The sequence below is a fragment of the Calonectris borealis genome, chromosome 5 (assembly GCF_964195595.1).
Source record: "Calonectris borealis chromosome 5, bCalBor7.hap1.2, whole genome shotgun sequence".
In the NCBI taxonomy this organism is placed as follows: Eukaryota; Metazoa; Chordata; class Aves; order Procellariiformes; family Procellariidae; genus Calonectris; species Calonectris borealis.
Genome location: NC_134316.1, coordinates 12,742,298 through 12,769,924, shown reverse-complemented (window position 1 = coordinate 12,769,924; position 27,627 = coordinate 12,742,298). Strand labels below are relative to the sequence as shown.

At 42.9% G+C, this 27,627-nt stretch overlaps 1 protein-coding gene across 2 annotated transcripts in view; it reads left to right on the top strand.

The window, feature by feature from the left end:
• RCOR1 (REST corepressor 1) overlaps positions 1-20,408 on the top strand; it is an 85,847-nt gene extending 65,439 nt beyond the window's left edge. For both annotated transcript variants that reach the window (XM_075151039.1, XM_075151040.1), the window contains 8 exons: positions 160-321; positions 2,978-3,096; positions 6,708-6,786; positions 11,218-11,412; positions 12,407-12,484; positions 13,200-13,257; positions 13,801-14,030; positions 16,635-20,408. In XM_075151039.1, the coding sequence (XP_075007140.1) occupies positions 160-321; positions 2,978-3,096; positions 6,708-6,786; positions 11,218-11,412; positions 12,407-12,484; positions 13,200-13,257; positions 13,801-14,030; positions 16,635-16,676 (963 nt within the window). In that variant the 3' untranslated portion in view covers positions 16,677-20,408. The remainder of the gene's footprint in view (positions 1-159; positions 322-2,977; positions 3,097-6,707; positions 6,787-11,217; positions 11,413-12,406; positions 12,485-13,199; positions 13,258-13,800; positions 14,031-16,634) is intronic.
• Positions 20,409-27,627: the final 7,219 nt, after the last annotated feature.

Genomic DNA, 27,627 nt, shown 5'->3' with positions numbered 1-27,627 from the left:
CAGGTTTCTTGCACACAGAAAAGTGTCTGATGTAGCTGAGAATTAATATTATGTCTAACGTGTTGCCTGAGAAAAATACTGTAGCTTTTTCCCTTTGCATGCATATAATAATGTTTCTTGTTATTACAATTGTCCCCTTGGTGTCCTTGTTATTTCTAGGCCCTTGGGATGCTGTTTTGGCACAAGCACAACATTGAGAAGTCTTTGGCAGATCTGCCAAACTTTACTCCATTCCCAGATGAGTGGACAGTGGAAGACAAGGTCTTGTTTGAACAGGCCTTCAGTTTCCATGGGAAAACCTTTCACAGGATCCAGCAGATGGTAAGTGGTGTCAGAGGAATGGAAAAGCAGAAGAGGAGGTTGGACTGTCGTCTTCAGTGCTGATTGTGCTGAACTCCTGTTTAATGCTCTTGGGAGAGAACAGGCCAAAGGGGATGTTAGAGGAAAAATATTACCATGAATAGAAAGAAACAACATTGTTTCCAGAGTCTCTGTAGAAGTGTTTTTCTGAAGTGCTTTACTGGTTCAGGATAAACTTTGACTGTGCATTTTTTTTTTTGTTGGAAATTACAGTTTTCAGTCCCCTGTGTGCTATGGTAGTGTTTATGTCTCAGCTGGAGTTCAGGCATGGTCTGTACATACGTGCCCACGCACACACAGAGTAAAGATCATCTCTGTGCAAAGCTGATTTCCTTTCTTACAGTCTGCTTTTTAGGAATTCATTTTATTTGACTATGAAGTCTGTGCTTAATGTGATTTGGGACTGTCAGTGGATGCTGTGGTGGAGGTTTATACATCATTGCAAGCATTCAGTCCTTTGTTTTTGGTTGGTAATGATTTTTTTTAAACTATGATTGAAAACCTCAAGGGTAGGTTTCTGCCTGAAGGGGAACCGCTGGGGTGTGTGCAATTTTCTCTCAAAAGAGGGAGAGGATGGGATGTAAACATTTTTTATTAGTTTTATCTTGAGAGTTTCTTCAAGTGGTTCATCACCTGGGTGGGAACCAGACTTTGTTCTTTACTCTTCTTCAGTAAAGTGCCTCTCAAGAGTTCCAGCAGGACCTGGTTACGTTTGTTGTGACCCTTTGAAGTGAGCCTAGGCTGTTGGAGTCTGTTCAGCCTCTTTAAAGCACATGTGAAGGTCTGTGTTACTGATGATGCTGAAAAGTGAAAGGCAACTGGCCTCCCAAGTATGAAGGAAAACTGCCAGGTCCCTCTTCAAAAGGGTGGCAGGAACAGTCTCGTTCTCCTCATGTCCTCCTTGAATGTTCCTTCACTGGCATTTGTTTCCAAATGTTCTTGGAGTCCTAAGGTCTCCCACTCCCTTGGGTCAGATGGCGGGGCTTGCACGTACTATGGACAGCTGATACAGACAGTCTGGAGAGTTGTGGACTCCTGAAGGGTGAAGCTGTTTTCTTCTTTATTCATCTGTTCTTACATAGGGGGGGAAAAAAGGGGAAGGGAATGTCCTGGACAAAAAAGAGAACATAAAGCCCGTCCTGTTGCTTGATTAAATGCCAGAGCAAGAAATTCTCAATTTGGTTTACGTGCAGAAGCATGAGTCTGTCCCTGAGTGAAGTGCATTCCAATACAGGGATGCCAAGCTCATGCACTGTTCCCTAGGTAATGATATTTTTTTACTGTTGCTCCCAGAAAAGCCACCCTGCACGAAAGGAATTAAATAGCATGAAGCTTTGTGTTTAGCAGGGGACAGGAATCAATGGCTCGGGAGCATGTTAGTTGTTAGTTTGTATATGCTGCCCCGTTAGCACCAGTGCAGCTTGGAACTGAGGGGAGAAAATCATCGAAGCCAGAGAATGAAAAGTGAGTTATGTTATTTACCAGAGCTGGTTCTGATATTTTGGCACTCTTAGCATGTGTTTGTAGCCAAGTGGATGTTTGTCACGAATAGCCTTGTCCCTGAGTTTGTTCTGTTGTTCTGGAAATCTTCAATTCCAGCGTACCAGCCTGCTGCATGGCTATTGGCAACACAACATCGACGTAGCACCTGTGCTTTGCCAGCGCAGATGGATTTATGCCTGTGTGCAGCTGTGGGCCAGGGTGGTAGTTCTAGCGCAATCCATTATTAGGACCTAAAGTCAACCTGCAGTCTGAGAACCAGGCTTATCTCAAGTGAAGACTTAAACTGCAGTATCTGAATAAGAGAGATCTGGCTCTTGCTCACAGTTCTTGCTCACAGTTTTGTTTTCCTTCCTACCAATCCTGCCCTCCAAGCTGAATCAGACACTTATCTAAAACATGTTTTATTCAGCAAGAAAGGCTGGACTTTTACCTTGTAGAAGTCCTCTGTAGGAACATCCATGCAAAGTACCTCAGAAGTAGAGAATTAGTCCTAATGTAGTTTTATGCTTCCTGGAGGCAGCCTTTTCATTCACAGCTACAGGGCAATGACATTAGTGTAAGAGGACAAAAAAATAAAAATTGAGACTTGTGTTTTCCTATATCCTCAGTTCACCATACAGTAATGTTTCACCTTTTGAAAACATCTTTTGTTGAGACCTTTGAATAGACTTCATCATGTGAATGGTGTGAATAAGCCTTTCTAACCAAACATCAAATATGTGCTTGGGATGTAGCTTGCAATTCAGCAGTTCCTGCGGTTGCTTACACATGCCTGTGTTGGCTTTCAAAACTGTTATCTCAGTTTCAAGGCCCCATTTTGGATTTGCTCTTGCTATGTTCCTCTATTCTGAAGGGAACCAGCTACCTGGCTGGTGAGTGGAGGCTTGCTGAGATGCTTTTTAGAGATTTTGATGTCCTAAATAGTAGGCACTAACCTGAAACACTCCCCCATAGATAATTTTTGGAAAGGCTGCAGAACTGCCTTGCTTGAGCCTGTGAGAGAATCCAACGTAGAGAGATCAGATGTTCCTTGACAAAAACAGACCGATTGTATGTGAACTCCTGGGGATACTTTACATATAAACATATAAAAGGATACATGTTTAATTTACAGCTTCCTGACAAATCAATAGCCAGCCTGGTGAAATTTTACTACTCCTGGAAGAAGACAAGGACTAAAACTAGCGTGATGGACCGTCATGCTCGTAAACAAAAAAGGGAACGTGAGGAAAGGTAGGTTTGCAAGCAGAAAGGCTGTGTATTTGACGCACATTGATTTCTTCAGACTATCTCAGAGACTCCTGTTAGCTTGTAAGAAACTAGACGTAGGATTTTCCCCAAAATGTTTCCTGGTACCACACCTTCTTTCCCCACCCCTCTTCTCTGCTCTGCATGTTTTGCTTTGCTTAAAGACAAAAGGAATCTGTCGGCAATTAGGTGTGCTCCCTTTTTCAACACTGTGCAATTCCTGATTGCCATCTAGTGCAGTGGTCACCGTACCATCACTCTAGAAGCTTTTTCTCTGATACTGCTTGAGGGTGCAGAAAATGAAATTAAAGCTGTTTACAAGCTGATTGGCACTGTTGTCAGCAGAGCCAGAAAAGCTGATAAGCAGGACAGTAAAAGGAAGTAATGAAGGAGCTAGAAATCTGCCTTTATTTCCTCCATGTGATGCTCAGTAGAGTGAGAACATGCACCTGATGGGGAACAGGCTCCAGTGCAGCACCCCTCAGCCTGTGTGTATGCACACACAGGCCCTTCCCCTGCCTTTTACTTAGAAAACTCTGTTTTTAAGTGACTGAGAAGAGGGTAGCACAGGGGAACTTAGGGTGAGTTCTCTGGCAGAGGTGTCCCAAGGAGTGCTGGGTGCATTAGGATTTAGGTGAGGGTGGTGATGTTTGGAGGTCACTAGCCACTGAGCAGATGAGCTTGACTCCTGCTTGTGCAGCTTTGTCTGCAAGTCACCCTCCTGGATACCCTTGCAAACCCTTGAAGGTAGGCCAGCCAGTGGCCGTGTGTGTATTGCTAGAAGTACCTGTACAGTTAGATCTGCCACTTGGTCGCTTTGCCTAGTTGTGGAGCTGACAGGGCCTCAGAAATACGGTGGCCTGAGGTGTGTGTGTGTGTGCGTGTGGGCGGACGGACCTCTGAACAGCAGCAACTCCATCTGCTTGATGCAGGTGCCTTCTCAACCCGCTCTAAAATGCAGTTAATAATGTCTTTGCCAACCAAACTTGAGGTGTGCCTGGCTTTGGAAGACTCCTAGTGTAATTGGGCAAAATTCTGCAAAAGCTTTTCCCTCAAAGGAGTTGTTGCTCTAGCACTTCCCAGGGAGCTGTTCACTGGCTCCAGTGCGTATAAGTGAGCCCTGTTTGGAAAGGGGGGAGAAATGTGTTTCCAGGGTTGAGCTGTACTACACCAATGAGTCACTCAACCTCTCCCATCTCTCCACTAGATCAGCAGTGCTTGCTTAACAGGCAGGGCTAGGGAGAATGCTACCAGCCAACTTGTCCAGTGTTTGGTTGGCTTTCTCTGACCTGAGTCTCTTTTTCCATTCTGTTCTTTTCCCTTCTCTGCAAAGGCTGACTTGATTTTTCTTCTCCCCATCCTGCTTTTTTTAAAATTTTGCTACTAATTTATGAGGGGGGAAAAAATCTCTTATAAGGAGTATGTGTTTGTCTTGTACTATGTAGTTTAGGATCTCTTAATACTACCTCTCTATTTTTGTTCTGTGCTCATAAATGAAATACTGCAATTTGGAAATACACCTCTCTGGTACCTATGCCTGTTTGCTGGGAAAAGCAGCACCTCAGACCATCTGGTGATTGGGAAAGAACTGTATGGGCTGCCATGTGCTGTAATTTTGCAACCTTTGAGGAAGGCAGCTGGATTGGAAATGCATCATTTGGTTTACATATGCAGCAAGCTAAGCACCAGGCCATCAGCTTGAGGCTGGATTTCCCTTCTTCCCCTCCATTATGTAAAATAGTCAAACCCCTACACCCCTGAAGGATTTGTCAGTGCAGCCATGCGGAGTGTGGAAGCAAAGCTGGGTGAGTTTGGGGTGCCCAGATTTTGAGGTTGTACTGTGCCATTGGGTGTTGGCAAAACTTCAGAAATGTTCTTCCGTTAATAGTGATCAATGTCTAAAACTGCAGAAATGAGTAGGTGGGTTTTGATCTAGCTCATGTCTAGGGAACTTGCTGGAACAGACAAGCAAACTATGAGCACAGCGAACCCCATGGGGGTTTGGCCTTTGCAGAAAGGCTGAAATCTGAACCTAAGTGAGAAGACAAGGAAGCTCTTTTGGAGATGGGGTTAAGAGAAGAGGCAGACTGAAGTATCTCACTCGAATACTGCTATATCTCTTCTGTGGCTAGGCAGGGAAATTCCCCAACCCCTCAGATTGTCACTAAAATAGCTCCCAGTGCATTTGGGACCAGGTTTTCAATAGCTGTTCTTAGTTGTATGCAAGGGGCTTTGTGTTTGCAGCTCTGGGAGGGGGTGCTTGTGAGTTTATTCCCTGGAATCGTGATTACACAAACTAAATATCTTGTGAATCAGCTGGTGACCCAGGCAGGTTGGGAGAGCAGGAATGGCTTGTACAAGTAACTGCTCTTGTGGAGACGGATGCCACCTCAAGCCACCCGGCAGTACGTTCCGCCTTAGGCTATGTCTGCACAGGACGTCGCTGCAGCAGGGAGACAGGCGTGAGCGAGCACCGGTACCGCAGCCATGCTCGCTAGCACCCACCGTGCCTGCTGTCCCCTGCTCCTGTGTGAACGCACCCCGGCTGGCTACAGCACAGCTGGCAGCGTAGCACAGCTTCTGCTGGGGTTTCTCTGCACAAAACTGCCTTGCGCTGGCGCTGTGACATACCTGCACCAGCTGAAGTTCCTCGTCCCAGGCTATAAAGTTTGACATGACAAAACAGGTTTATTTTTTGATTTAAAAAAAAAAAGAAAAAAGAAAAAAGAAAAAAAGAAAAAAAGCTTTGATTAGGTCAGCTTATTTCTTCTGTTTCTGGGCATCATCCCAAATGATGCAGTTAACTTTAGTTGTGTACTGTACAAAAATTCTAAATGGTGAAAATATATTTGATTTAATGTCTGATTAAAATTCCAATGAAGCCAAACTGGCCAGGTGTGCCAAGGTCACTTTGAGTATGGCCCCAATTTCATGTCTATTATTATTCTGTAACTGATAACCTCTTTTTCTTTTCCAGGGGAGAATGAAATGTGAGGCTATCGCTGGGGGAAAAAAACAAAAAACACCAAACAAAAAACCACACCCCAACCAACAAACAAAACAACACCCCCCCCAAAACAAACAAACAAACAAAACCCCAAACATTTCTTTATGCTTGTTCTTGAGGGAGTTCATCTTGTGCATGACTATTGCTAAATGTTAAGGAGTTGAATGAAATCCATGCTTTAGCTACTTGCTGTAATTCTAAGTCTTTGTTTTTGTCTCGATTTGCCTAAAGTTAAAATGCTCAATGTCCCATGTTCTTTAAAAGATAACTTGTGTAATCATTTTCATATATCTTGCCTTCATCCGACTGGACTTATTTTGCCTAAGTACGCTACTGAGAAGTATTTCTTTACAAGACATGGTCCCTAGTATTTTTACAATTAAGAATTTCTTGACTTAAACCAAAAACAAATGAACAAAAAACCCAAAACAAAAAAATCCACCCCAAGCCCCTAAAAAACCACCCTGGGAATAAAACTAAGGAAAGCTGTTGCACTTGCTATTGCATCCATGCATTTCTTTCAGCATGCTATTTATAGAAAAAGAGAGCCTCACAAACTAATACAGTACTGTTTGCTTTTGTCTTCCAGTGAGGATGAAATGGAGGAAGCAAATGGAAATAACCCTATTGATATTGAAGTTGAACAAAACAAGGAGAGCAAAAAGGAGGTATAAATCTTTTCTCACTACTGCACAAATGAAAGTGTTTACTTACTAGCTACTTCATGTAGAAGCTGACAGTATCTAATTTTCTTTATTTGTGCTTTGTATAGTTGTCGTACAAGAAAAGAAGAATTGTCTTCAGAATTATTCTTAGATCAAGACAAGTATAGACAAATAAGTTATTATGGATGGAGCTGGGAAAATTTAAGACTTTACCATCCCATGACAATGTACTATATGAATGTTTCTAGTCTGCTTGATTCAAGGTTGGCTGTGTTAGCTTGAACCACCTCCAGTGATGGTTTCAATGAACCTAACTACATGGAGATGGAGTAGAAGCGGTTATGTCCCCACTGAGATGGCTTAGTGGAGGGGAAATATGTCCTTTAAACTGTTCTAGGTAGACTAGCAAGAGTGTGTTTATCTACACTTTAGACTCTAAAGTAAATTCCTGATGTACTGAAATCCTCAGCAACAGTTCTGAGGATTTCAGTGGCACCAGGATTGCAACAACAGTGGTGAACAGTAGAGGAGAAAGCTTTTGTGTGGCCAGTTCATTTTGTCTGGCAGAGGGATCTTAACCTGTTGTTATGCACAGAATATTTTGTACTTGCACTCACTTCAAATTTTAAGTGGGCATACAGTGCTAGATGAAAATAGTCACACAAATACAACAGTTTTGAAAACCTAGTCTGTGATGCTTAACAGGAAAGTGTGTACTTTATTTTCATGTGCATAACCTGCTGGTTATCTGTTGCTAAACAAAAAAGCCTTGCCATTCAGCATCAGCGTGGCTTGTATGTGTGAGTGAGTGCTACAGGAAGATGTTTACCCTAAAGCCTTCTCTCCTTGAAGTAGCTCCCTTTCCTGATTTCTCGTAGCCTGATTTCTCTCCCATAGTCATTCTCTTTCAATTTTTAAAATTATTTTTAAAAGGGTATACGTAGGGAAAAAAACATTAGAATTATTTAAAAACATGATTGCACACGCAAAAACAAGAGCCTAGAGCAGCTGCTTTGTCAGTCACTGTCAGTGAGGTTAATTCCTCCAATAAATTATTTTGAATGGAAATAACTGAAAAATCACAGCATTCTAGTCTGTTCTTCACCCATGCCAAGGTGCTCTCTAGACTTTCCAGAAAAGCCTAGCTATTGCTTCCACCAAAGGAACCGGCATCCCTGATGACTTCCTAGGAGCAGAGTGGATGTGAAGCCACTCATGTTTACCCTTACAAGAAGCTGAGTTCTCAAAAGCCTCAGCAACACGCAAACTGGAAGGGTTCTTACTTAGCTAAGTTGCAGCTGCATACTGCAGCTCTCCAGTGTGTCTTGTAAACGATTAATACTATGGGCTCATTTCCCATTATTTTAATAAATTTTCAAGTTTAGATTTCTCTGTAAGCTCTTCGAAAGCTTGCATCTGTGAGAGAGCTCCCTTCAATCCCCTTTATTACTGTTTCCTTCCCTATCACGCTGGCATGCTCTGAACTTGCTGCAGAAGAGGCAAAGGTAGTTCTTCGCCAACGTGGCTGCCTCTGTTGTAAGGCCAAACCAGAGCAGATGGCTGATAGCTACCATCAAGACATTTTTGTAGAAAGTCTTGTATGGGAGGAGGCTGTCTGCCCTCCCTGTCACACTAATACAGGCCATGGTGCACTAACGGATCCGAAAGAGATCACCAGAACTCATGGAGCATGTGCAGTCTGGCTGGGTATGTAATGGCGGGCAGCCTTGTGGCTCTTCTGGACGGGGAATGTACTAGTGGGTAAAATGAAGCTGACAACCTGCATAGCCTGTTCAGAGTTAATTTGATTTGATTTTGCAATACCTGAGCCTGGGGCTGATTGAAAATGCCTTGAGAGAGAGCAGGTATCCAGGAGGGGGATATGTTCTTTCCTGATCATATGTTTCTTTTAATGACGTGGTCAAAAGTGCAGGGGTGGTGATGTACCACTAGCGCAGGACTCTTACTGTAAAGAACCTCCCTGTCCCAACCCCACAGAGATGGTTTTTCCAGCTCTGAGAAATGTCGGTTACTGTATGACTTGCCGAGTAATACTGGGATTTCCCAGAGCATCCGAAATCTCTCCTCTGTTTCTTCTTTTGGGGGTCATTGGAGGGGGAATCTTCCCTTTGTTTCAGTATTTTCAGTGTTAGTGCAACTGTTCAGTTTCCTCAGATAGTGACTCCATGATACTGAGGTCACAAACTAGAACTGCTTTCTCCACATCTTCCCTGTTCCTAGTAATGCCTCCCATTTCATCCTCTGCTTTTACGTGGCTTGAGATAGCTTGGTCTTTTCTTTTTACACTGTGAAATCTGAGGAAGGGAACCTTGTATATTAAGGAGTTTGTGAGACGGAGGTGCGCTGGATAGCAGTGGCAATATCTAAATAAACAGAGAAGCACTGCTAAATCCCTGCATTTTAATTCTCTCTGGTTTTCATGAGTTTATTTAATTCTACAGAGAGATGTGTGTGGCCAGGAAAGCAAGATAGGGTCGACGTTTGAATTTTCACAGCCTGCACAGTATCTCTGGGGCCTAGAGGCATTTGGAGCTGTCAAAAACCGTTCTGCTGGAGCTCTGGCTTCTTGTCCACAACACAAAAGAGCTTCACGTTCTTTGAACTGTGTAAAACAATCATTTGAAACTGCTTTCATTTTTCCTTAATGTTGAGGCTTCTGGGATATTTGCACTGCAGGCATTGTGTGTTGGTCAACCTACAGTCTGAACCTGTTGTGAGGCATTACTGCATGATCCTGTCAAATTCTGTATGTAGAAGAAATATGAATAAATCTGCAATGTCTATCCATGTTGAGTAATTTACCTAGCTCAGTTATCAAAGCGCTCACTTCTGAAGCGGAGTGCAGAGCTTACCTTACTTATTCATAGCTAAACCAGTTTCTCCTGCTCCCCACTCCCTTCTGCAAAAAGAATCATAGAATCATAGAATCATACAGGTTGGAAAAGACCTCTAAGATCATCGTGTCCAACCGTCAACCCAACACACCATGTCCACTAAACCATGTCCCTAAGGGCCTCATCTACATGTCTTTTAAATACCTCCAGGGATGGTGACTCCACCACTTCCCTGGGCAGCCTGTTATAGAAATAGGGTATCCATCCTGCAACAGCAATAGTTATCTCTTGCTCTTGGGCTTGCCTTAGGCATTGTCTCTCATGGAGTCTTTTGCACTAAAGGAGGGAAGAAAAAAGTTGAGAACAGGCAATTGTCCACATTACTGCTCCTGTGTGGTTCTGGCCCTTAAGCCCATGAAAAGGGTGCAAGCTTTTATCTGCCAGCAGCTGTGCTGGGGTCCTCCAGTCTTTGGGAGGCAGAGCCTCCTGCTTACATGGGGCTTTGTGCTCAGCCTCTTGTGGGTTTGAATGCGAGTGTTTTATTGCTCACTAATGAGCAAATTCCGCAACCTGTGTAGAAACTGCATGTAGCTGCAAATTAGGAGGGAAACAATAGTGCTAAGTGAAGAAAGCTGGCAGTGATCAAGCAGAGGATTTCAGATGTGCGGCCTCCCCTCTCTGCTTTTTCTCTCCCCGCCACACTACTTCTGTTCTGTGTTCTTGGCCAGGCTCCAGCCACTGGGTAATAAATCTTGGGTATGAGTTGCTTGTTGAAAATAACTTCTGGAGGAAATGTTTTTGGTGTTAGAGAATCAGATGTGCTCTTGAAGGATCTGTCGTATGGTGTCCTAGGTAATCTACCTGTTAGAGGTGTGCGCCTAATTCTTTGCTTTAGACAGAGGCATAAAAATAGTTAGTGGTGTGTGAAATATTCCCTTTTCCAAAAGAGACTTAAAATTTATTTGTGGGCAAAACTGCATCGTTTTAGTGGAACAGTTGATATATCAGTGCTATGCAAGAAAACTTGGCTTCCAAGAAACTGCGTAATGATCTAAGAGTTACTTTGTGGTCACCTCGCTCCTTTATCCGTAGTCTTTAAATAAATTTGGTTTATTCCTTCTCCTGTCTGACATGTAGAAAAAAAACAAGTCTCTGTAAACTCTTCTAGTTGTGTTCTTCCCCTGTCTCCAAACTCCACTTTGTTTCCTTCTGGTGTTCAGTTAAACTGGCATGTTCAGGCCTGGTGATGAAAGCGAGAGAGGTTTCAGTGTGTTTGAAAATAACCAGAATATTTAACTGCTGGAAGATTGGGCATCTGTCTCCCAAAATGAGAATGGGCAGAGAAGACAACCAGTATCTCTGTAAACATTGAAAGCTGCCTAGAAGAGAGGAGAGATTTGCATAAGATGGTGTTTGTATGAATGCCACTTAAAGCAAAAAATGTCTTCCTGTCTGCAAGCTACCATTTTTATTCTCCAACCTTTGACGATGACTAAAAGTCATAGAATCACAAAATGGTTTGCGTTGGAAGGAACCTTTAAAGGTCATCTAGTTTTGTAAAATGACTGCTGTTTGCCAGGTGCCGCCTGCTGAAACCGTTCCTCAGGTGAAGAAGGAGAAGCACAGTGCACAGGCCAAGAACAGAGCGAAGAGGAAACCTCCCAAAGGAATGTTCCTTTCCCAAGAAGACGTGGAGGCCGTTTCCGCCAACGCGACAGCTGCTACCACTGTACTCAGACAACTGGACATGGAATTAGTCTCAATCAAACGGCAGGTATGGATGGGAATAACTGCTATTTTTGGTGGTGGTGCCTGTCACAGTCTGCAAAGTTCACAGGAATTTGTAGCTTGACAGTGATGATGCACATCATTATGTGCCTTAATTGACAAGCTGCTAGCCTTGTGCTATAAACTAATGCAGCCCTGTGTCTTACGTCTTTTAGTTCTATGGGCAAGCCTACTTTATACCTAAAGTGAAGCAAGGAAAAGTCCATAGCACTGACTTGAAGGAACATTTGTTGATGCTTAGTGTTTCTTGCAATTCAGTTTCTTGAAGTTTGTTTTAACTATGAACTTCCCTCAGATGACATTGGTTTCAGCAGTATCTGCTTTCCATCTGCAGCAGTCAGTTTCCTTTGCCTTTTCATATGATACTTTTGGAACAGGCAGATAAGTTTGTTCTATTCTTTCTTAGACAGACATCGTACAAACTTTCCTATGTACCTTTTGCTTCCCTGATGGATCTGCCTTTTAAACAAATGTTTTTCAAATATCTGTTAGTAAAGACAGGTTTACTACATGAGTCTGTTTCCCAGATCTGAACTTTTTCACTGTTTTTAAAGCAGAGATCTGGCTCAGGCTTTTTATTAAACTTATTAGAATTGGTATTTTGGCCTGAAGCCTTTTTCTTGGCACTCTGGGAGAAGCGGAGCTCTCTAGCAGTCTTTGATTCATTTCTTGCTGTGAACAAGGGCCTGCCTTATGCTGGACTTTATACAGACCTGGAAGTTGGGGCAGTTCTTGCTCCAAATAACTTGCAGACAGGATAGAATAAATTAAATGGGATCTTCTGATGTGCCAGCTGCTCCTGCATTCCTTTATTCCAGTATAACAAACCTTCTTTTTGGAAAAGGGAGGTTGTGAGAAAAACTGGAATGCTGAGCTTGTGGGGTTCCTGCCGGGGCTGCTGGAAGAAGGCTTGTCCAAAGATTTTTTTTTTTTTTTTTTTTAAAAAAATCCTTGTTAAAGGGATGAAACTTTATTTTCAGATTCAGAATATCAAACAGACAAACAGCGCGCTCAAAGAAAAACTTGAAGGTGGTATAGAACAATACAGACTTCCAGAGGTAAGATCATTTTCTGACTCTTGTTTATTGTGGAGATAAATGTGAATCTGTGTTTATATACCTGGGCTATTAGCATTGCCAGTAAACTAGGACCAATGTCCTATTAGTTGTCAGTGTGAATCAAGACCATTACCATATTCACTGTTGTTGTGTAATGGAAGTGGGAGATGAGAAGTAAGAGCAGTGTTTAACATGTGAAAGTGGTTTCTATCAGAAGCACTGGTATCCCAGATATACCATGTTTTGTCAGTGTTATATCCATATACCCTTGTGAGAGAGGTAGTTGCTTTGCTCTAAATACTGAGAAATGTCGGAGAGGATGTTAATGGCCTATCTTTCTCTTGGCACTTGGTGCTTTTGCTGTTTCCCTTTCAACTATGGTGCCTCATGCTGGAAATAATTTGACCAACATTACAGAGGGTGTCTGTGACAAAAGCAAGTAGGTGCTTTGGAAGAGCGTGGCTCTTGGTTATCTGCTCAGACCATTCCCTATCTTTTTGTATACCATGACTTACAGGTGCAGTGTATGTCACAGTTAACTGAATGCATGCCATACGCAGTTCTTTATGTTGAAAACATTCTTGCTACTAAAAGGAACGATATAGTCTGACTAACAGTTAATTCCTTGTTGTATTTTTGTGAGGTTTTTATGAGCTCAGATACAAGTGAAAGTTGTTGCTTATGTAAATGAAGTTACCTAATTTTTTGATTCTAGGTCGTTCAGAAATTTAATGCACGTTGGACCACAGATGAGCAGCTTCTTGCTGTGCAAGGTATGGCACTACAAGTCTATTTGTACTTCAGTTGGTGATCAAAACTCTGCTGCATTTCAGAGCTGTGTTTCCCTTCAGTGGCTAAGTGAAGGATTTTGACATTGCTGTGTACTAATGTCCAAAGGACAGAATTGAACAAGGGAAAAATATCACCCCTTCTCCTCCCCAGCAGTATAAAATTGCACCATATGAATGTTTGCAAATAATCTCTGCTTGTCCAAGCTTTCAGAAAGTGAAACTCTACTGGAGTCACTGTTATGCTCTTTGTGTAACTTCTCAAGTAGTACAGGCAGATTTACACAGGTCTTCTAGATTTGGCTCTGCCAATCTTTACTACGCCTCTATTTTCTTCTCTTCTCCAGGGATAGTCTTAACTATATCTCTTGCCCAATTTAGCCTTTTTTTTTTTTCTGGATTAATCTGAGAAAGGCTTGCAACCTTGACAGAAGTTCAGCTTCGGATCCTTATGCTGTCACTTGAGCCCGATTTGTGGTCTTTGTGGAAATAACACATTGCTTTTGTTTTTCTTTTTGTTGCTTTTAGCAATCAGGAAATACGGCCGAGACTTTCAGGCAATCTCTGATGTGATTGGAAACAAATCTGTGGTGCAAGTGAAAAACTTTTTTGTAAATTATCGACGTCGTTTCAACATAGATGAAGTTCTACAGGAGTGGGAGGCAGAGCATGGCAAAGAGGAGACAAACGGAACCAATAGCCAGAAGCCTGTAAAATCCCCTGATAATTCCACTAAAATGTCCGAAGAGGAAGATGAGGTAAATCCAATTTAAAAATCACATAAAATTCCCAATCTGAGCTCAGTTCAGATAGATGTGTGTATATATATATATATTCTTTGCAAAAGCCATTTTTGAAAATCTTCAATCTGAGCATATTTCACTTCCTCTGGATGTACAGATTCCAGTACTGATTTGGGGAATTGGGAATTCCAGACATATATGAAAGTGGAAAGAGAACAGTTAATTTGCAGCCTTTGACAGTACCTGTATCTCATCAGCACATGGACATTTTAATGCCTCCTGCTGCCGACACCCCATACATCTTTGTTTCACTTGGATGTTTTTCCTGCACTCAGTTCTCCAAGCTGTTTTAGGTTTGGCTTTATGGGACTGTACAGTCTTCTGAGGCAAAGCTCGCTCTTTCATTTTTGACGATGGAGTGGTTTCACTTGGGGGAAGGGAAGAAAGCTATAAACAAGGCGAGTGTGTGAAACTGTTCATTCTGGAATTACCTAGAGGCAAAGTTTCCTTGATTTTACAGCAGTTTCTGTGAAGACAGACATTCTAGAAACAGCCATTCCTTGATGGAGCTTCATGGAGTTAACACTTCTCCAAAGACAATGTGTGTTTAAAGTTAACTAAGAGACTGTAGAGTGTTTAAATATGAAAGTTAGTTACAAAAATGTAATATTAACACAGTCTTGCAAAAGAAAACCCCGCTAGAGGTTTGCATGTTAAAAATGTCTGATCTAGGACTCCCTTTGGCCTAATTTTATACGACAGCTTGGCAAAAAAGCTGTATTTTCTAAATGCAGGCACAATCAACAGCGTAAGGCGAATTTTAGTCTTGCATGGACTAAAGACTTCTCAGTGTACTGTATATTTTTGTTGCCCTGATTATGGTTGGCTCACTTGTACGTTGCTGTTCAGACATTCAGAGAGCAGAATTTCATTGCTTCACAAATCCTAATAATGGGTTATTCAAAGATTCTTATATTTGGGAACTAGGTCCAAAGGTACAACAGATGAACAAAACCATACTCAAAAAACTTGCCTTCTCAGAAGGGTGTGAGTGAAATTGTCCCATTCTTCCAGAACTGAGAGGTGGAGCGAAGAAGCAATGGTACTAGTATGTAGCCACCCATTTGAAAGTCAGGTGGCTCGTGTCACTGCCTTTTCCTGTGACCAGTAGAGTTGTGTCTGTTGGCAGTGCACAGCTTTTCTTCTCTGAGCCCTCTGAGATTCTTCCTGGCTTCAAATACACCCTTGCTCCTACAGTCAAAAAAGGGGAGTCTCACTTGAGGTAGGAGGAAAATGGTTGTAGCGGGAACTGGAGTGTGCTGATGTGGCCAAGTGTGTGGATACTGGAGCAATGAAGATCCCAGACAAGTTAGCAGAGGAGGAGGAGGGAGAGTGGAGGCATGACAGCAAGGTCTCGTGAAATGACTGGTGGAGCAGCAGTCGTGATCCCCAAACTAGTGATGGAAAGTGCCCAGGCTGGAGGCGAGCAAGTGCTGAGTGATGGAAAGGGGACCAAAACAATAGGCTGGTGGGAATAGTTGCAAAGCCCAGAGAAAAGGCAGCTATTGCGAGAGTCAGGTGGTTCCCTGTGCCTTGCAGTACAGTAAGGGATGAGGGCAGAGCCTGCCTGCACCAGGCTGACACAGGCAGGAGCCAGGCAGGGTGGCAGTGAGCTGCCAGCAGTGACATACCATGTATGTCTTACACTAGCACTATGTGGCCTGTGGTTGTTGATGAAGCCTATTCTGGACAGTAGGAACTGATGTGTCACAGCTGGGAGGAGGAGGGTCCTGGCAGCATGGAGGGGATTTTAACTACTAAGCCTGCAGCTTTTTATAAAAATGCACAAGGAAGGGACACAAGGGTGTTGCACAGTGGACATCTAATGGCCACTATGTTCTCTGAGCACATCAGACATTGTCTCTCAGGCTGGCTATAAATGTAGTGCTCCTGCCTTCAGAGGTAACATAAGCACAGCGCTGACTGGGTGCCTGTCTGAGCAGTTCTGGGGGCAAAGTGAAATGACATTGGGATTATCACGAGTGATCTATATGGGCTAGGAGGGGGGGGTTCCAGTCCCTCCTGAACTGCGCAGTACTGTGCGACTGGTGCCTGCTCTTGAGAGCACTTGCACAGGCGACTAGTCAAGTCAGATGGACTCAGTCAGCAGTAGCCAGGAGAAGACTTTGCTGGCCTAACGCTGAAGTCCCTTGGATGCTTTCTTCCCTGGCATGCCTTGTCTGCCTGGCCACCAGCCCATTAAAAGCTTTGTCAGCCCTCTGACTGCTCTGGGCTTTCCCCTTCAGTGTGTTTTCATAGCAAGTGCCCACAGTTCCTTTTTTTTTTTCTTTTTTTTTTTTGAAAGGGGGAGGTAAGACTGCTGATTATAAATCAGCCTCAACTCCAGTCTTAGTTCTTGTACGTTTATACTCCCAACAAACCCCAGCGAGGCTCAGAATAGGGGAAGCTGCTGCGATTTTTCCCGTGTGCCAGGGTTGTCTGTTTTGTTGCTTTCAATACCATGGATCTGAGGTGAAGTTTGGAGATGCAAGAAAGCCTATGTGTATTCACTTTTAAACTAAACGTCTCCTTTTTCTCCCCCCTTCCCCTTCCCTCCAGGCTACTTCTGTTCTTGATGTCAGATATGCATCTGCTTCGTGAGAAGGTGCTGTAGCCTAGAACAATTTGTGTTGACTACTGTGTTATCCAGGATATCAGGTATTAGCAAACCTCAGACAGCCATCTGCATCATATCTGTGGACAAGCAGCTATTACCAAAAAAAGGCAAACGCTTCCAGTCCTGTGCTACATCTGCCTTAATCTCCCCTCATTCCTCCATACTGCCTCCACTTTCTTTCAAAAGCACCCAGGTAGCTCAGCTCTTCATTTCATCAATGTCCTGCTTAAGCATGGAGATTTCTAGAACCAGTAACACCTGTCTGTAAATTTTGACCAACCTGCAAAACAAGGAGCTCCTTAGCAGCCCCACAGTAACTCTACACATTAGGAGTTCTTATAATACTTGGTCCGTAGGGTATAAGTACGTATTGCTGCATGGCCTTGTGGTCTCCGCTTCCTGTGTATTCTTACGATGACACTATTATTAGCGAGCTTTCTATAAAGGAGAGGCCTGTGCACATGCCAGTGGTGTCAGGTTTGTTCTGAAATGACAGGGCATATTAACAAGCAATCTTGAATAATGCAAAGTGATAGGAAATGTTATTTCTAAGGTTTGGTCAGCCCAAGGTTGTAAATGTAACTCATTACACTTCTGGTTTGTGCAATTCTTTCCACTATATTTGTGTGTTCTTGCTTCATAGAAAGCTCCCTAATTGAGCATTTTATTCCTGTATATTTTAATGGCTTTTATTTAGTGCAAAAGGGAATACGTAACCTGAAACTGTTTGATGCGCTATTTAACCCCTGGCATTCAGCATTTGCATTGTAACTTGTTAAATGAGTGCTACACAACTTTCTTTTTCCTGATCCTCTGTGGGATTAAGTCAAAACAACTTTCTCTGGTGCCTCTCCTTTTGGAATATGTGCCTTTTTACATTTGGCTACCATAGGTCACTTTCTGTCCCAGTGTCTCATTCCTCCTCAGAGCGCTGTTTGCGAAAGACACCAAACTACTTCTCCCTCTAGAAGTCTGGACAAGGGTTGGAGCACAAAATTCAACCTTCAGGTAGTTTTTGGTCTCTCGGAAGTTTAGCGGAGAAGAACTGGGTTAATTTCATTGGCCATTTTAACCCTTCTGAAGCACACATCGCTTTCATGTTCTGAACCAATATATGCAATTTTAAATCTAAGAGGTGCTTTTCCAAATACTTGGTGCATGCAGCTTTCCCCAGCCCTCTGCTCAGATGAACTGTGCTGTGGCCTGTCTGGCTGGCTTGAACTGGAGCTGTTCTTGGAAGTCCTGTATGAGGACTTTGCACCTTCAACAAGGTAGTTGCTGACTGCCGAGCAGACAGTGTTCAGAGAAGCTAGAAGCAGCAGTATTACTTCTTGTCCAGTGGAAAGCTGCAAAATAACACTAGTCACAAAGCATTTAAAAATGGTTAATTTAATTATGTTGGAAGAAACCACCAGGTGTCTTTGCAGGTGGAAAAAAGGACCTTCTTTGCCTCTCTTCCTCTCTAGAGGGTTCAAGCCAAAATGGCACACGGCAATGTACGGCACCAGCCTCTTAACACAACCTGAAAGGAGCTAGTCCATGTCCTGGCCTGCAGCTGAGGTGCTGCAGCTCGGAGTCTAGCCCTGAACTTGGTGCTGATGTTTTAGCTGCTGGGCTGTGCCATGTTGTGTGCTGTGACGGCTCTGTTCTCTGCACCTAAACGAGGCAGGCTAATGCCAGCTGGCTAGCAGAGCCAGCTGTGGCTGCACTTCCTGCAGCGTAGACACAACCCAAGGAAAGGCAGGAAGGTAGCCTCGTGTACTGCTGAGGTGGTCTCCTCCTTGGGCCTTGAATGAGGAAAGTAATTCAACATCAGAAATCGAGCAACACCACACAGGCGAAGGAGCAGATGGGCATTTCTTAGGGCAAGCTAGAGTGTGGAGCCCAAAAAGGGCCTGTTTCAGCCACTTTGCAGCTGTTTCTGAGCAGTTGCATTCTGGTAGCTCCAGAGAGATCCTTTGAGGTGGTGGGAGGATGGAAGGGAGCTATTCCCTATCCTCTGTATTGGAAACCTGTAATCCCAAGTTTGTGGCAGCGTCTCTACAGCTGTTGATGTGAACTGGCAGCTCTGATGGTGGCCCCGCAGACGTTCCTTCAGTCCTGTGACAGCTGGAGTCGGGAGTCTCTTGTGGAAAAGGACACTAGTTGTTAGCCAGTGTGAACTAGGATTAAAGACGGGCAAATAGCACTGTGAATTCAGCTGACAGTTCTGGTGTAAAGCAACGCTGCTTATTAGAAATACTCTAGTATTAAACGTCCTGCTGGTGCCCATGCATGGAGACAGGTCCTTGCCAGCGTGAGAGGGTTGTGTGAGCTTGCATCCCAGCTGGTGAAACTCATCAGGAGAGGCTTCTGCTGGCGAGTTAAGTTACCTGTGAGGACTTTTCATTGGTTTTTGCCCTCAAACCTCTCCATCTTATGATCAGAAAAGTTGTGTTTTGGCTTCATCCCCGAGGGGTAGGGGGAAACATGTAAAATTCATGATATTAGGAAGAAAAAAGTTGTTTAATTACTTTTCAGTTGACTGCTATCTTATTGTAGTTGATACATACAATATAATAGCACTGTATTTTAAACGTTTAGTTTTTTACGTTCTCTTTAACTATGTTTTTAAATGCGATAAAATCATTTTAGCTTTTGAAAGTTTAAATGGTTTGGTCTTGTTTAGGTGAAGACCCTCTTTTTCTTTTTTAAATGGGTCAAGCATTAGATACATCAACTGGTTGCATTCTGATTAGAAGGGTCCACAAAGATAACTGCATAAGATAGAATATTCACTTAAATTTTGTTTCTTAAACTACCAATGTGAATGTCATAATTATATATATTTTGTGGAAAATGGGAAATTATTTCTCCTAAGTATAAGTTATTGTGCAAAATATGGTATCGTTAAAGAAAATGATAGTTTAAGTTTTAGTTTTAGAAATCTTAAAGATATAAAAGTGTATTGCATATGCATAAACAAATTTCATTTGTTCTATTTAATTTTTATGTAGTTGTGTAAAGTGCTAGGTAACTTCTTTTTTCGCTTATCCATTAAAACAACCTTGTTACTTGAATATTCGTGTTTAACTGGTTTGAAACAGTGATCAATTTTTGTAATATAATCTTATAACCAAGGGAAAAAAATACATGCCTCAGTTGTGCTTAACAATATAGCAACAATGTACAATCAGATGCTTAAGACCATAGTAGCCATAACTGGTAGTGCAACCACAATGGTTGTGTCTTGATATATTTAATACCAATGGGGATAATGAATTCTTAATATATTTTTACAAGTTTGCAACCAGGAAGACCCCATAAATATCCACTAGAACACTTTTTTAATAGTTAATATAAGAGTGAAACTCTTATTCTCTTAAAGCAATGTCCTGACAAACATTTTTCTTTCCTGTACAAATACATCTGAAACATTATGTATTAAAATATGCTCATTGTCACTTTAAATTTCAGTTTTTATTCTCTAAATCGCTAATATGCTGTTGGTATTCTTGCACACCAAATATGAGCCAAACAGTGCATTACACTAACTTGATCACTGGATTTGTGAACATAAATCTCCAAGTCAATGAAGCGCAAAAATATCGTAGGAGATTTTTCTGATAATGCGTTTTTTTCAAATCTGTATAAAATTATGCATAGCCCATTCAGCGATGAGTGGCCTGATATTTACTCTTTACAAAAAAAAAAAAAAAAAAGAAAAATGATTTTTATTAGCTCCAGCTTGTCTTCAGCAAGTCAAAATCTAGTGATCTTGTGCAATGCCCCTAAAGCAAATACTTTCTGCCACTCCCTGGATTAATGCAGCTTTTCCTGTTGATAGTAAAGCACAATTGCAGTGAAAGTTACAGTTCAGAAGATGGAAGGTCAGTATAGTCTATGCATGTTGTATAATAATGAGTGTTTACATTCATATTCTCCTAAAATAAAATTTATACTGGAGTGTATAGTATTCCATTATGTAGATTTTATCAATTTTGTTAACTGCTTATAGATTGCTTAAAAGAAGTTTTTTCAAGATTTTAAAAGATGTATAAGGTTAAGTTTGCAAATATAATGGAAATGCTGTATAGCTTTTGAAGTGATAAAATACTCGTTGGGATTTTAAAGAAAGTATGTTGTAATAATGCTGTTGTAAGTAATATTTTAAATGTCTTTTTTGCCTGTTTTCTATTATTCAGCACACTTACTGTGATGAATGTTCATAGCATTATAAAATTGCTTAGCCACTGAAAAGTAATATTTGGTTTTGAATTATTTTACTGTATGAGGAATTATAGTGAGGTAAATTCCTTTGTGAAATTCTACATAATTCATTTTTCTATGATTTCCAATGTTTGCTGACATCAAATAAAATTTTTTCAAGCCATTGATGTAATAAAATATGTAGTAAAATGTTATTGATGTAAAATGTGGTTCTGAAATGTAATTGATCCCCTACCTTTCGAATTTTGGTCAGGAGAACTGACCGGGGCTTGCCCCTTCCCGTAGTGCATCGCCTGTGTGTAGGTGTCGTGGGAGGACCTGTTAAGTGCCGCTGGAGTCAGCGGGCAGAGTCCCAGCCCCGGGAAACTCGAGCAGCCTCTAGTGCGGTGCTACCAGCTGGAGCTGCCTGGTGCAATTCATGCCAGTGGCCCCCGAGAGACTGCGCTCCTTCTTTTGATGGTGCAGCACACTCCTTCCGCTGGCACCGGCATCGCCTTCGGCCAACGGGCAGTGCTGTCGTGAGACAGCTCTCCTGTTTGGGAAGCGGTGGGTCTGGGGTGCTGGCTGCTCTTGAGGGGTAGAGCTGGAGCCTAGCTCGTAGGGTATGGATGGAGACTAGCTGACAGTGTCATCGCTATTGTAATGAGGACCTGAAGAACAAACTGCTGTCTGCTGCATGCAGAGGGCTAGCACTTGGCTGTGCAACTTAACAAGATCGTCATCTTTGTCCTGCAATGAAAGAAATGCATTTAAAATACATGGGAAAAGGCGACTCCTGCCCTCGAAGCTTAGCAGTGTGTAGATGTTGCTAACAGAGATGCTCAAAATGGCAGGAGACTTTGCACTGGGGTTGAACCTTGGGATTTTCAGGAAGGTCTTCACGTGCGGGGTGCAACTAAGCACTAAATGCAGAAGCACAGGTGAGACATTACAGAGCAGTTAGGAGAAAACTGCTTTGCGTTGTCTTGTTACGTTCAACGGCAGGGTACCAGCAGTGCTCTGTGAGTCTGGGTGTTAGCACAGGACAAATGACAAGGAGTTTTCTGCTTTGCTCGCATGTGTTAAATGCAGCAGAACTAACACAGCAAGATACTGTGGTTGTTTCCTGGAGGGCAGGAATTAGTCATGCCTCTCTGTATTGTAATGCAAGGGGAGGGGGGAGGGAGACAGGCTTGGGGTTTTGGAAGCACAGACAGCATTTTTAAGAGTTGAGATAGTGTTTCCTTACTGGAAAGCATTTTTGCAATTTTCCTGGTGGTGGAGAATACGGTACCAGTATTGTAAGGTAGTGATCCGCTTTTTTAGCGAAGTCATTTGACTCAAAGATCTTTCAGCCCTTAACCTTCAATACAAACCAGCCCTTCCTGCCCATATGCCCCCCCCAACCCCAAAGTAAAACAAAGAGGAACCAATAAAAAAGAAGGAACTTCCCCTCCTTTCAATCAGGGAGCACAAGCAGGTGAGGAAACTGGGACTTCCTCTGCCCAAACACATACGCGAGGAATCTCCTGAGGAGTCCAGAAGCAAAGGTAAAGTAGTGGTAACGCTACTGTTTTTAAAAACACAGGTGCTACATTTCTGCTTAGTAATGATATGTATTTGTAAATGGGAATGCAGTGTTGAATTAATGCTAAATGGAGTTAAAATGCTCTATTTAATATTCCTGATAGCCTGTTTCCTACATAAACAAATTGTTATCTGGTAACTTCCAGTGTTGAAGTCTTAAGGCATCAGCACTCCAGCAACTACTGTGGCTTAGACTTTAAGGTCTGACCTTAATTAAGCTTTGGACCTTAACTAAGAATGGGAATATGTGTATATGGGGAAATCTAAGTTTCTAGAACACATGCATGGGTCTTCCAGGCCTTTCCCATCTCTGCAAGCTGTGGAGTATGAACAACACAGCAGCACCGAGCACTTCTCCCTTAGGATAGGAGCTGCCTTGCCGGATGCGATACGAGCTGGAGTTCAGGCTGAAATAAGAGTTCAGTGTTGGTGCTGTTTGTGTGCCGAGATCTTAATCTAATCCTCAAGTATCAGCTTTATGAAATAACAGTATAAGTGTGGATTTTATTTCGCAAACCAACTTCCAGTCTGAAATGTACAATATGATGTTTGAGAGAGAACTGGATATCAAATTTATTATCTCATTCCCCTCTAAACCGTGCTCTGGCTTTGAACTAATAAAAGCAAATGTAATTTCTGGTCTTGCTTTTAGTAAACAATAAACAAAATGTGCATGTGTTTATGTAAAAACAAACAAACAAAAACCCCCCAAACAAACAAAAACAAAACAAAAAACACCCCCCAAAACTCACCAAAGGGCCTGCTGACAGTGATAGAGGAATTGTTTGCTTTTGCTGCAGAAGGACGAGGGAGACAATTGCTGTAAAATACTAAGGGAGCTAGTTTCTGAAGTCATCAAGAAGGGAAATCTTGAGGACAGTAGCATACAGGAGGTTTGAACTTTTATTAAAGATGGAGAAATCACCTAGAAGTTTCTCCTATGGAAAGGGGAGAACTTTGCATGGAAGAAGGCTGCAGGCCTAGCCTAACAAAGGCAGCAAAGGGCAGGGACTTGTAAGAAAAAACACTGATGAGCCAAAGAGTTTACACTGGGGAGATCAGGAAAGGGGAGCAAGAGAAGAACTGACCCATGTCATGCTGACTTCTGTTTGTTTCCAGCCAGAGACGATGGTGAGGGAGATGTCGAGATGTTTGTTCTGATTCTGGATGGACACTTAGTTTTCACTAAGGTAGTTTGGAACAGGAGAAGCTATGTGGGATGATGGAAATAAAATGTGCACATGTGAACTGGGAGGAGCTTTTCCCCATCTGCGCACTTTGGGGAGCAGATACAAAGTCTGACACCTAGCATATGAAATGGTATGGCTTAGCAAGGCCTGAATAAGCTTTTAAAATGGAAGATGATACTATGTGGCTGACAAAACTGAACTGATTTCGAAAAGAAAAAGATGAATAGGAGATCTAGGCAGCTGCAGACTTCTTGATACTGCCTTGTGTATTCAAGGTTTAGAATAAGTCATGATGGAAAGGAGAATTAGGTGAATTAATAAAACAGAAGAATGGGTGCAATGGGTTTGCCAGAGAAAGACTTGTGCCTGACTAGTCAACCACAAGGTGCAGGATTCATCAGTGGACACGGATATCACTGCCCGAGCTCGCTGTCCAGAGTCCCTTGGAGAGAAATAAGCTTTTCTACAGTGTAATTAATTTAATCCTAAATTAGATGTTGAAAACTGATCTAATATATTACATCCTGAAAGTGCTTATTTCCCTCCTTATTATAGATTATAGGCAGAGCCTAGGGCTCTGTCTCAGGTGTGGAAGCTGGCCCTTAACCACGCTAGTGCCATGGCTGCCTGGGCTTAACTCCGGGAGGGGGCAAGGGCTTAGACCCCCCGCTGCAGCGCTGGGCATTGTACTTCCAGCTAGATGAGGAAACGTTGATGCCATCATACCAATGCTTTGGAAAGCTCCTCTGGGGTATTGTGTACAATCCTGGTTCATCCTCCGGAAGACAGGTCTGCCCGAGCGGATGGAAATGAAGGGAAGGCACCCGGTGAGCTTGGCTTGCTCGGGCAGGTGGAAGAAGGGCTGGGGGTTGAGCTCTGTAAATGGCACCCTGGGGGTCACAGGTTAAGATAAAGGCAGTGTTGATGGGAGAAAATCTAGGCTGGATTTTAGTCTGTCCATAACCTTCATGAGGTGATTCTTCCAGGTTTGGGGTGAAATCTCTCCATTAATCCTAAACTCTGAGAGTATGCGAAGGAGGTGCCGTGGTTTCTGAGCTGAACTCCATATGGCAGAAGATTCTTCCCAGTTCCCTGCTTCTTGGTACAGGAGGGTACTGGACAAGCTCTGGTTTGCCACTTGGGTCCACCCTTACTGCCAGCTGGTTTTCTTCCTCTAGGAGAGTAGTGGTGTTGAATCACAGGGATTTGTGCTGTTGGCAGGGCACAGCTTCTGGTGGAAGGGTGCTCCAGGAGACAGACCTGCCTCTGATTGTATCTGTAGTCTTCCCCTGTTCTGGGCACCTGGCTGCCTGCAGCTGGCCAGCGCACGGCAGAGGCCAAGCAGCTCTCTGGTATGAAAGATGGAGAGGTGCTGTGAGCACGTAAGAGTGTGCTGGCTGTGGATTTCGAGTCCGAGCTTGCCCCTGGATGAAGCTGCTGGCTGACAGCTGTGTGGGTGAGAGCTGGGAATGGAGGGCTCCCTGGAGCTGTCAGGTCCATGGCTATGCTCTGTGTGCTGCCTGGGGGGTGGGATAAATGGCTTTGGGATAAGGGGAGACTAAGAGAGATGCCCTTGGCCGAGTAAAAGTTGTGTTGTGGCACAACAAAAGTTGTGTCTGGCTTTTGCACGTGCTGTTCTGGGTATAGAAGCTGATTTGAAGAAGCCTTGACTCGCCCCAGTGGCCTTGCCTGCCTTGGACCGCAGCAGCCGGGCCACTTGCCACTGGGATGCGGTAACTGCTTGTTCTCCCAGTGCCAGACCCAGGACCTCGCTGCTGGTGTGGGGAGGCTTGGGAAGGGCATTCATGGGAGCACCGGCAGATTCCCACAGATTCCTGCTGTGTTGGCTTGGGGATTTTGTGTCAGCTTATGTCTTCTTTTTCCTCATGTAAGATGAACTGGGTTCCCTATAGGAAAGATTGGCTTGAAGGATTCTGTTTATTTTAATTTCAGTAGCTACTGGATGTTGAGTTTCCCCAAAATGCAGCATGGCACGTCCTGTAGGCATGTCTCCATCATTGATAACTGAATTGCTTGTCCTGCTTTCCTGTAGGAGGGGTCCCTACTCCTGTCCTGTGCCCGTTCCTTGTGAGGGAGGATTAAATCTGCTTCCTGCCATGAGATATAATGGGAAATCTGGGACAGAGTTGGAAACTTTGGAGCTTCTAAACAAGTATGTCCTCCTGAAGGTCCCAAATTTAATTGCTTGTTGAAATATGCCTCTGATAACAGAACTAGCTCCCCTGTGGCTTGGTACCTGTTCAGTACTCTAGAAATGTCCCTGTGTGTGGGGGGAACCTCACTGGACCCAATTCCCATTCTTTTGGGCCCTGTGTCCCACCTCTCTTGAAGAGACAGCTCAGGGTAGAACTGCCATCGTTCACTAAAGCCAAAAATGTAATTCTTATGTATTTCCTATCATTTTTGGCCTTTCCAATACAACTTTAGGGACAGCTTTTCTGATGCCAAAAGTAGCTTTACACCTCTGGTCAGTATCTTGTGCTGTTAATGTTCTCCCTTAAAAAAATAAATTCAAGACAACTATTAGAAAACCAAACCCAAAAGTAGTTAATTGGATGTTCTATTTAAGCTAATTCCCTTTTGCTGCATGGCTGGTTCTCTCCTCCTTGCACAATCAAGTCTCACTGGTACAAATATTCTGAGATGATAACTTTTAAGCTTAATCAAATTCTCCTTTAAAAGCATTTGTGTAAAGATTGCAGTTTCTGCAATTAATCACGGGAAGCCCTGGGTTCAGCACCATGCTGTACTTGGGAAGCAAACAATACCCCGTGTCTGTGCTCCATCACAAGCAGCCTCTTGGTTTGACTTTCAATGAGTGACCCAGAACCACAGTGGGATTTAGCAGCAGAAAAATAATTTAAGAGAATTGTGCTACACACACAAGGAAGATAAACTAGTCAAGCAATTTGTTAGGAACAATGCCTTTAGCCCTAGGCATGGATGGATAACTTCTCTTCCTCCTGGTTTTATTTTTGTGCATTGTTAGCAGTGAGTACTGGGATCTGCCCAGGGCTCCAGATTTGCAGTTCAGAATCCAGTGTCAAGAAAAAAGATCCATAATAAATAACCATGAACTGACTTGCATCTTCACTGCCCTCACATGTGCGCTGCCTAGCGCTTCCATAATGTGAAACTTGGTCCTCTTCAGCCAGCCTGTCTCTCAAGGTGCAGAGAAAATCTCTTACAATAAGAGGAGAAAATGTAATTTTTATATATGCATATATAAATAAAAATTACTCCTTACTCCCTAACTTCTACTGGATTTCCCAAGATATTTTTGTACTAATGCTTTAAACTGCAAGTCCCCCACATGAGGATGCCCCTGCTATAGACATTAAATAAATAGCAGGGAGCCTAATCCAAGCCCTGTTAGGTGCGTTTACAAAGTCTGCAGCAAGACTTGGACCAGGTGGATAGTAAATAACTTTATAACGTTAGAGCAAATGCAGTTTTAAATGATTACCCGTCAGCCCCTCGTTAGTGTCTGGGGCCAAGCAGAAACTTGACAAGGAAAGATGTGCCTTGCTAATGAAGGAAAGCGTCAGCACACTGTGAGAAGCAGCAAGATTTCAGCAATGCTTTATCGACTCGAGGGAGCATCTAGCACCTCTGAATTGCTTCCTTGTTGGTCGGTGAACCTGTTTGGAGGACTTGGAGGAGGGAATTATGTTGCATTCAGGAAACTCTTTGATTTTTACTTTGTCCGCTGGAGATGGTCATTTCCTGGATCAAACTGGTTAATCTCAAGGATTTAACTAGTAATATGTGTTAACAAGAGGGCAGTGCCTTCAAACCTGGATGTGGTCCAGTTTTCCGTCCTTCTGCAATGTTTTGCTTTTCTATCGCAAGCATTGCTTTTGTATCGCATACAATGAAAAGAATGAAAAGTATGAAAAGAATGAGTATGAAAAGAAAAAGTAATCTGTAAAATGAAGCAAAGAGGGTT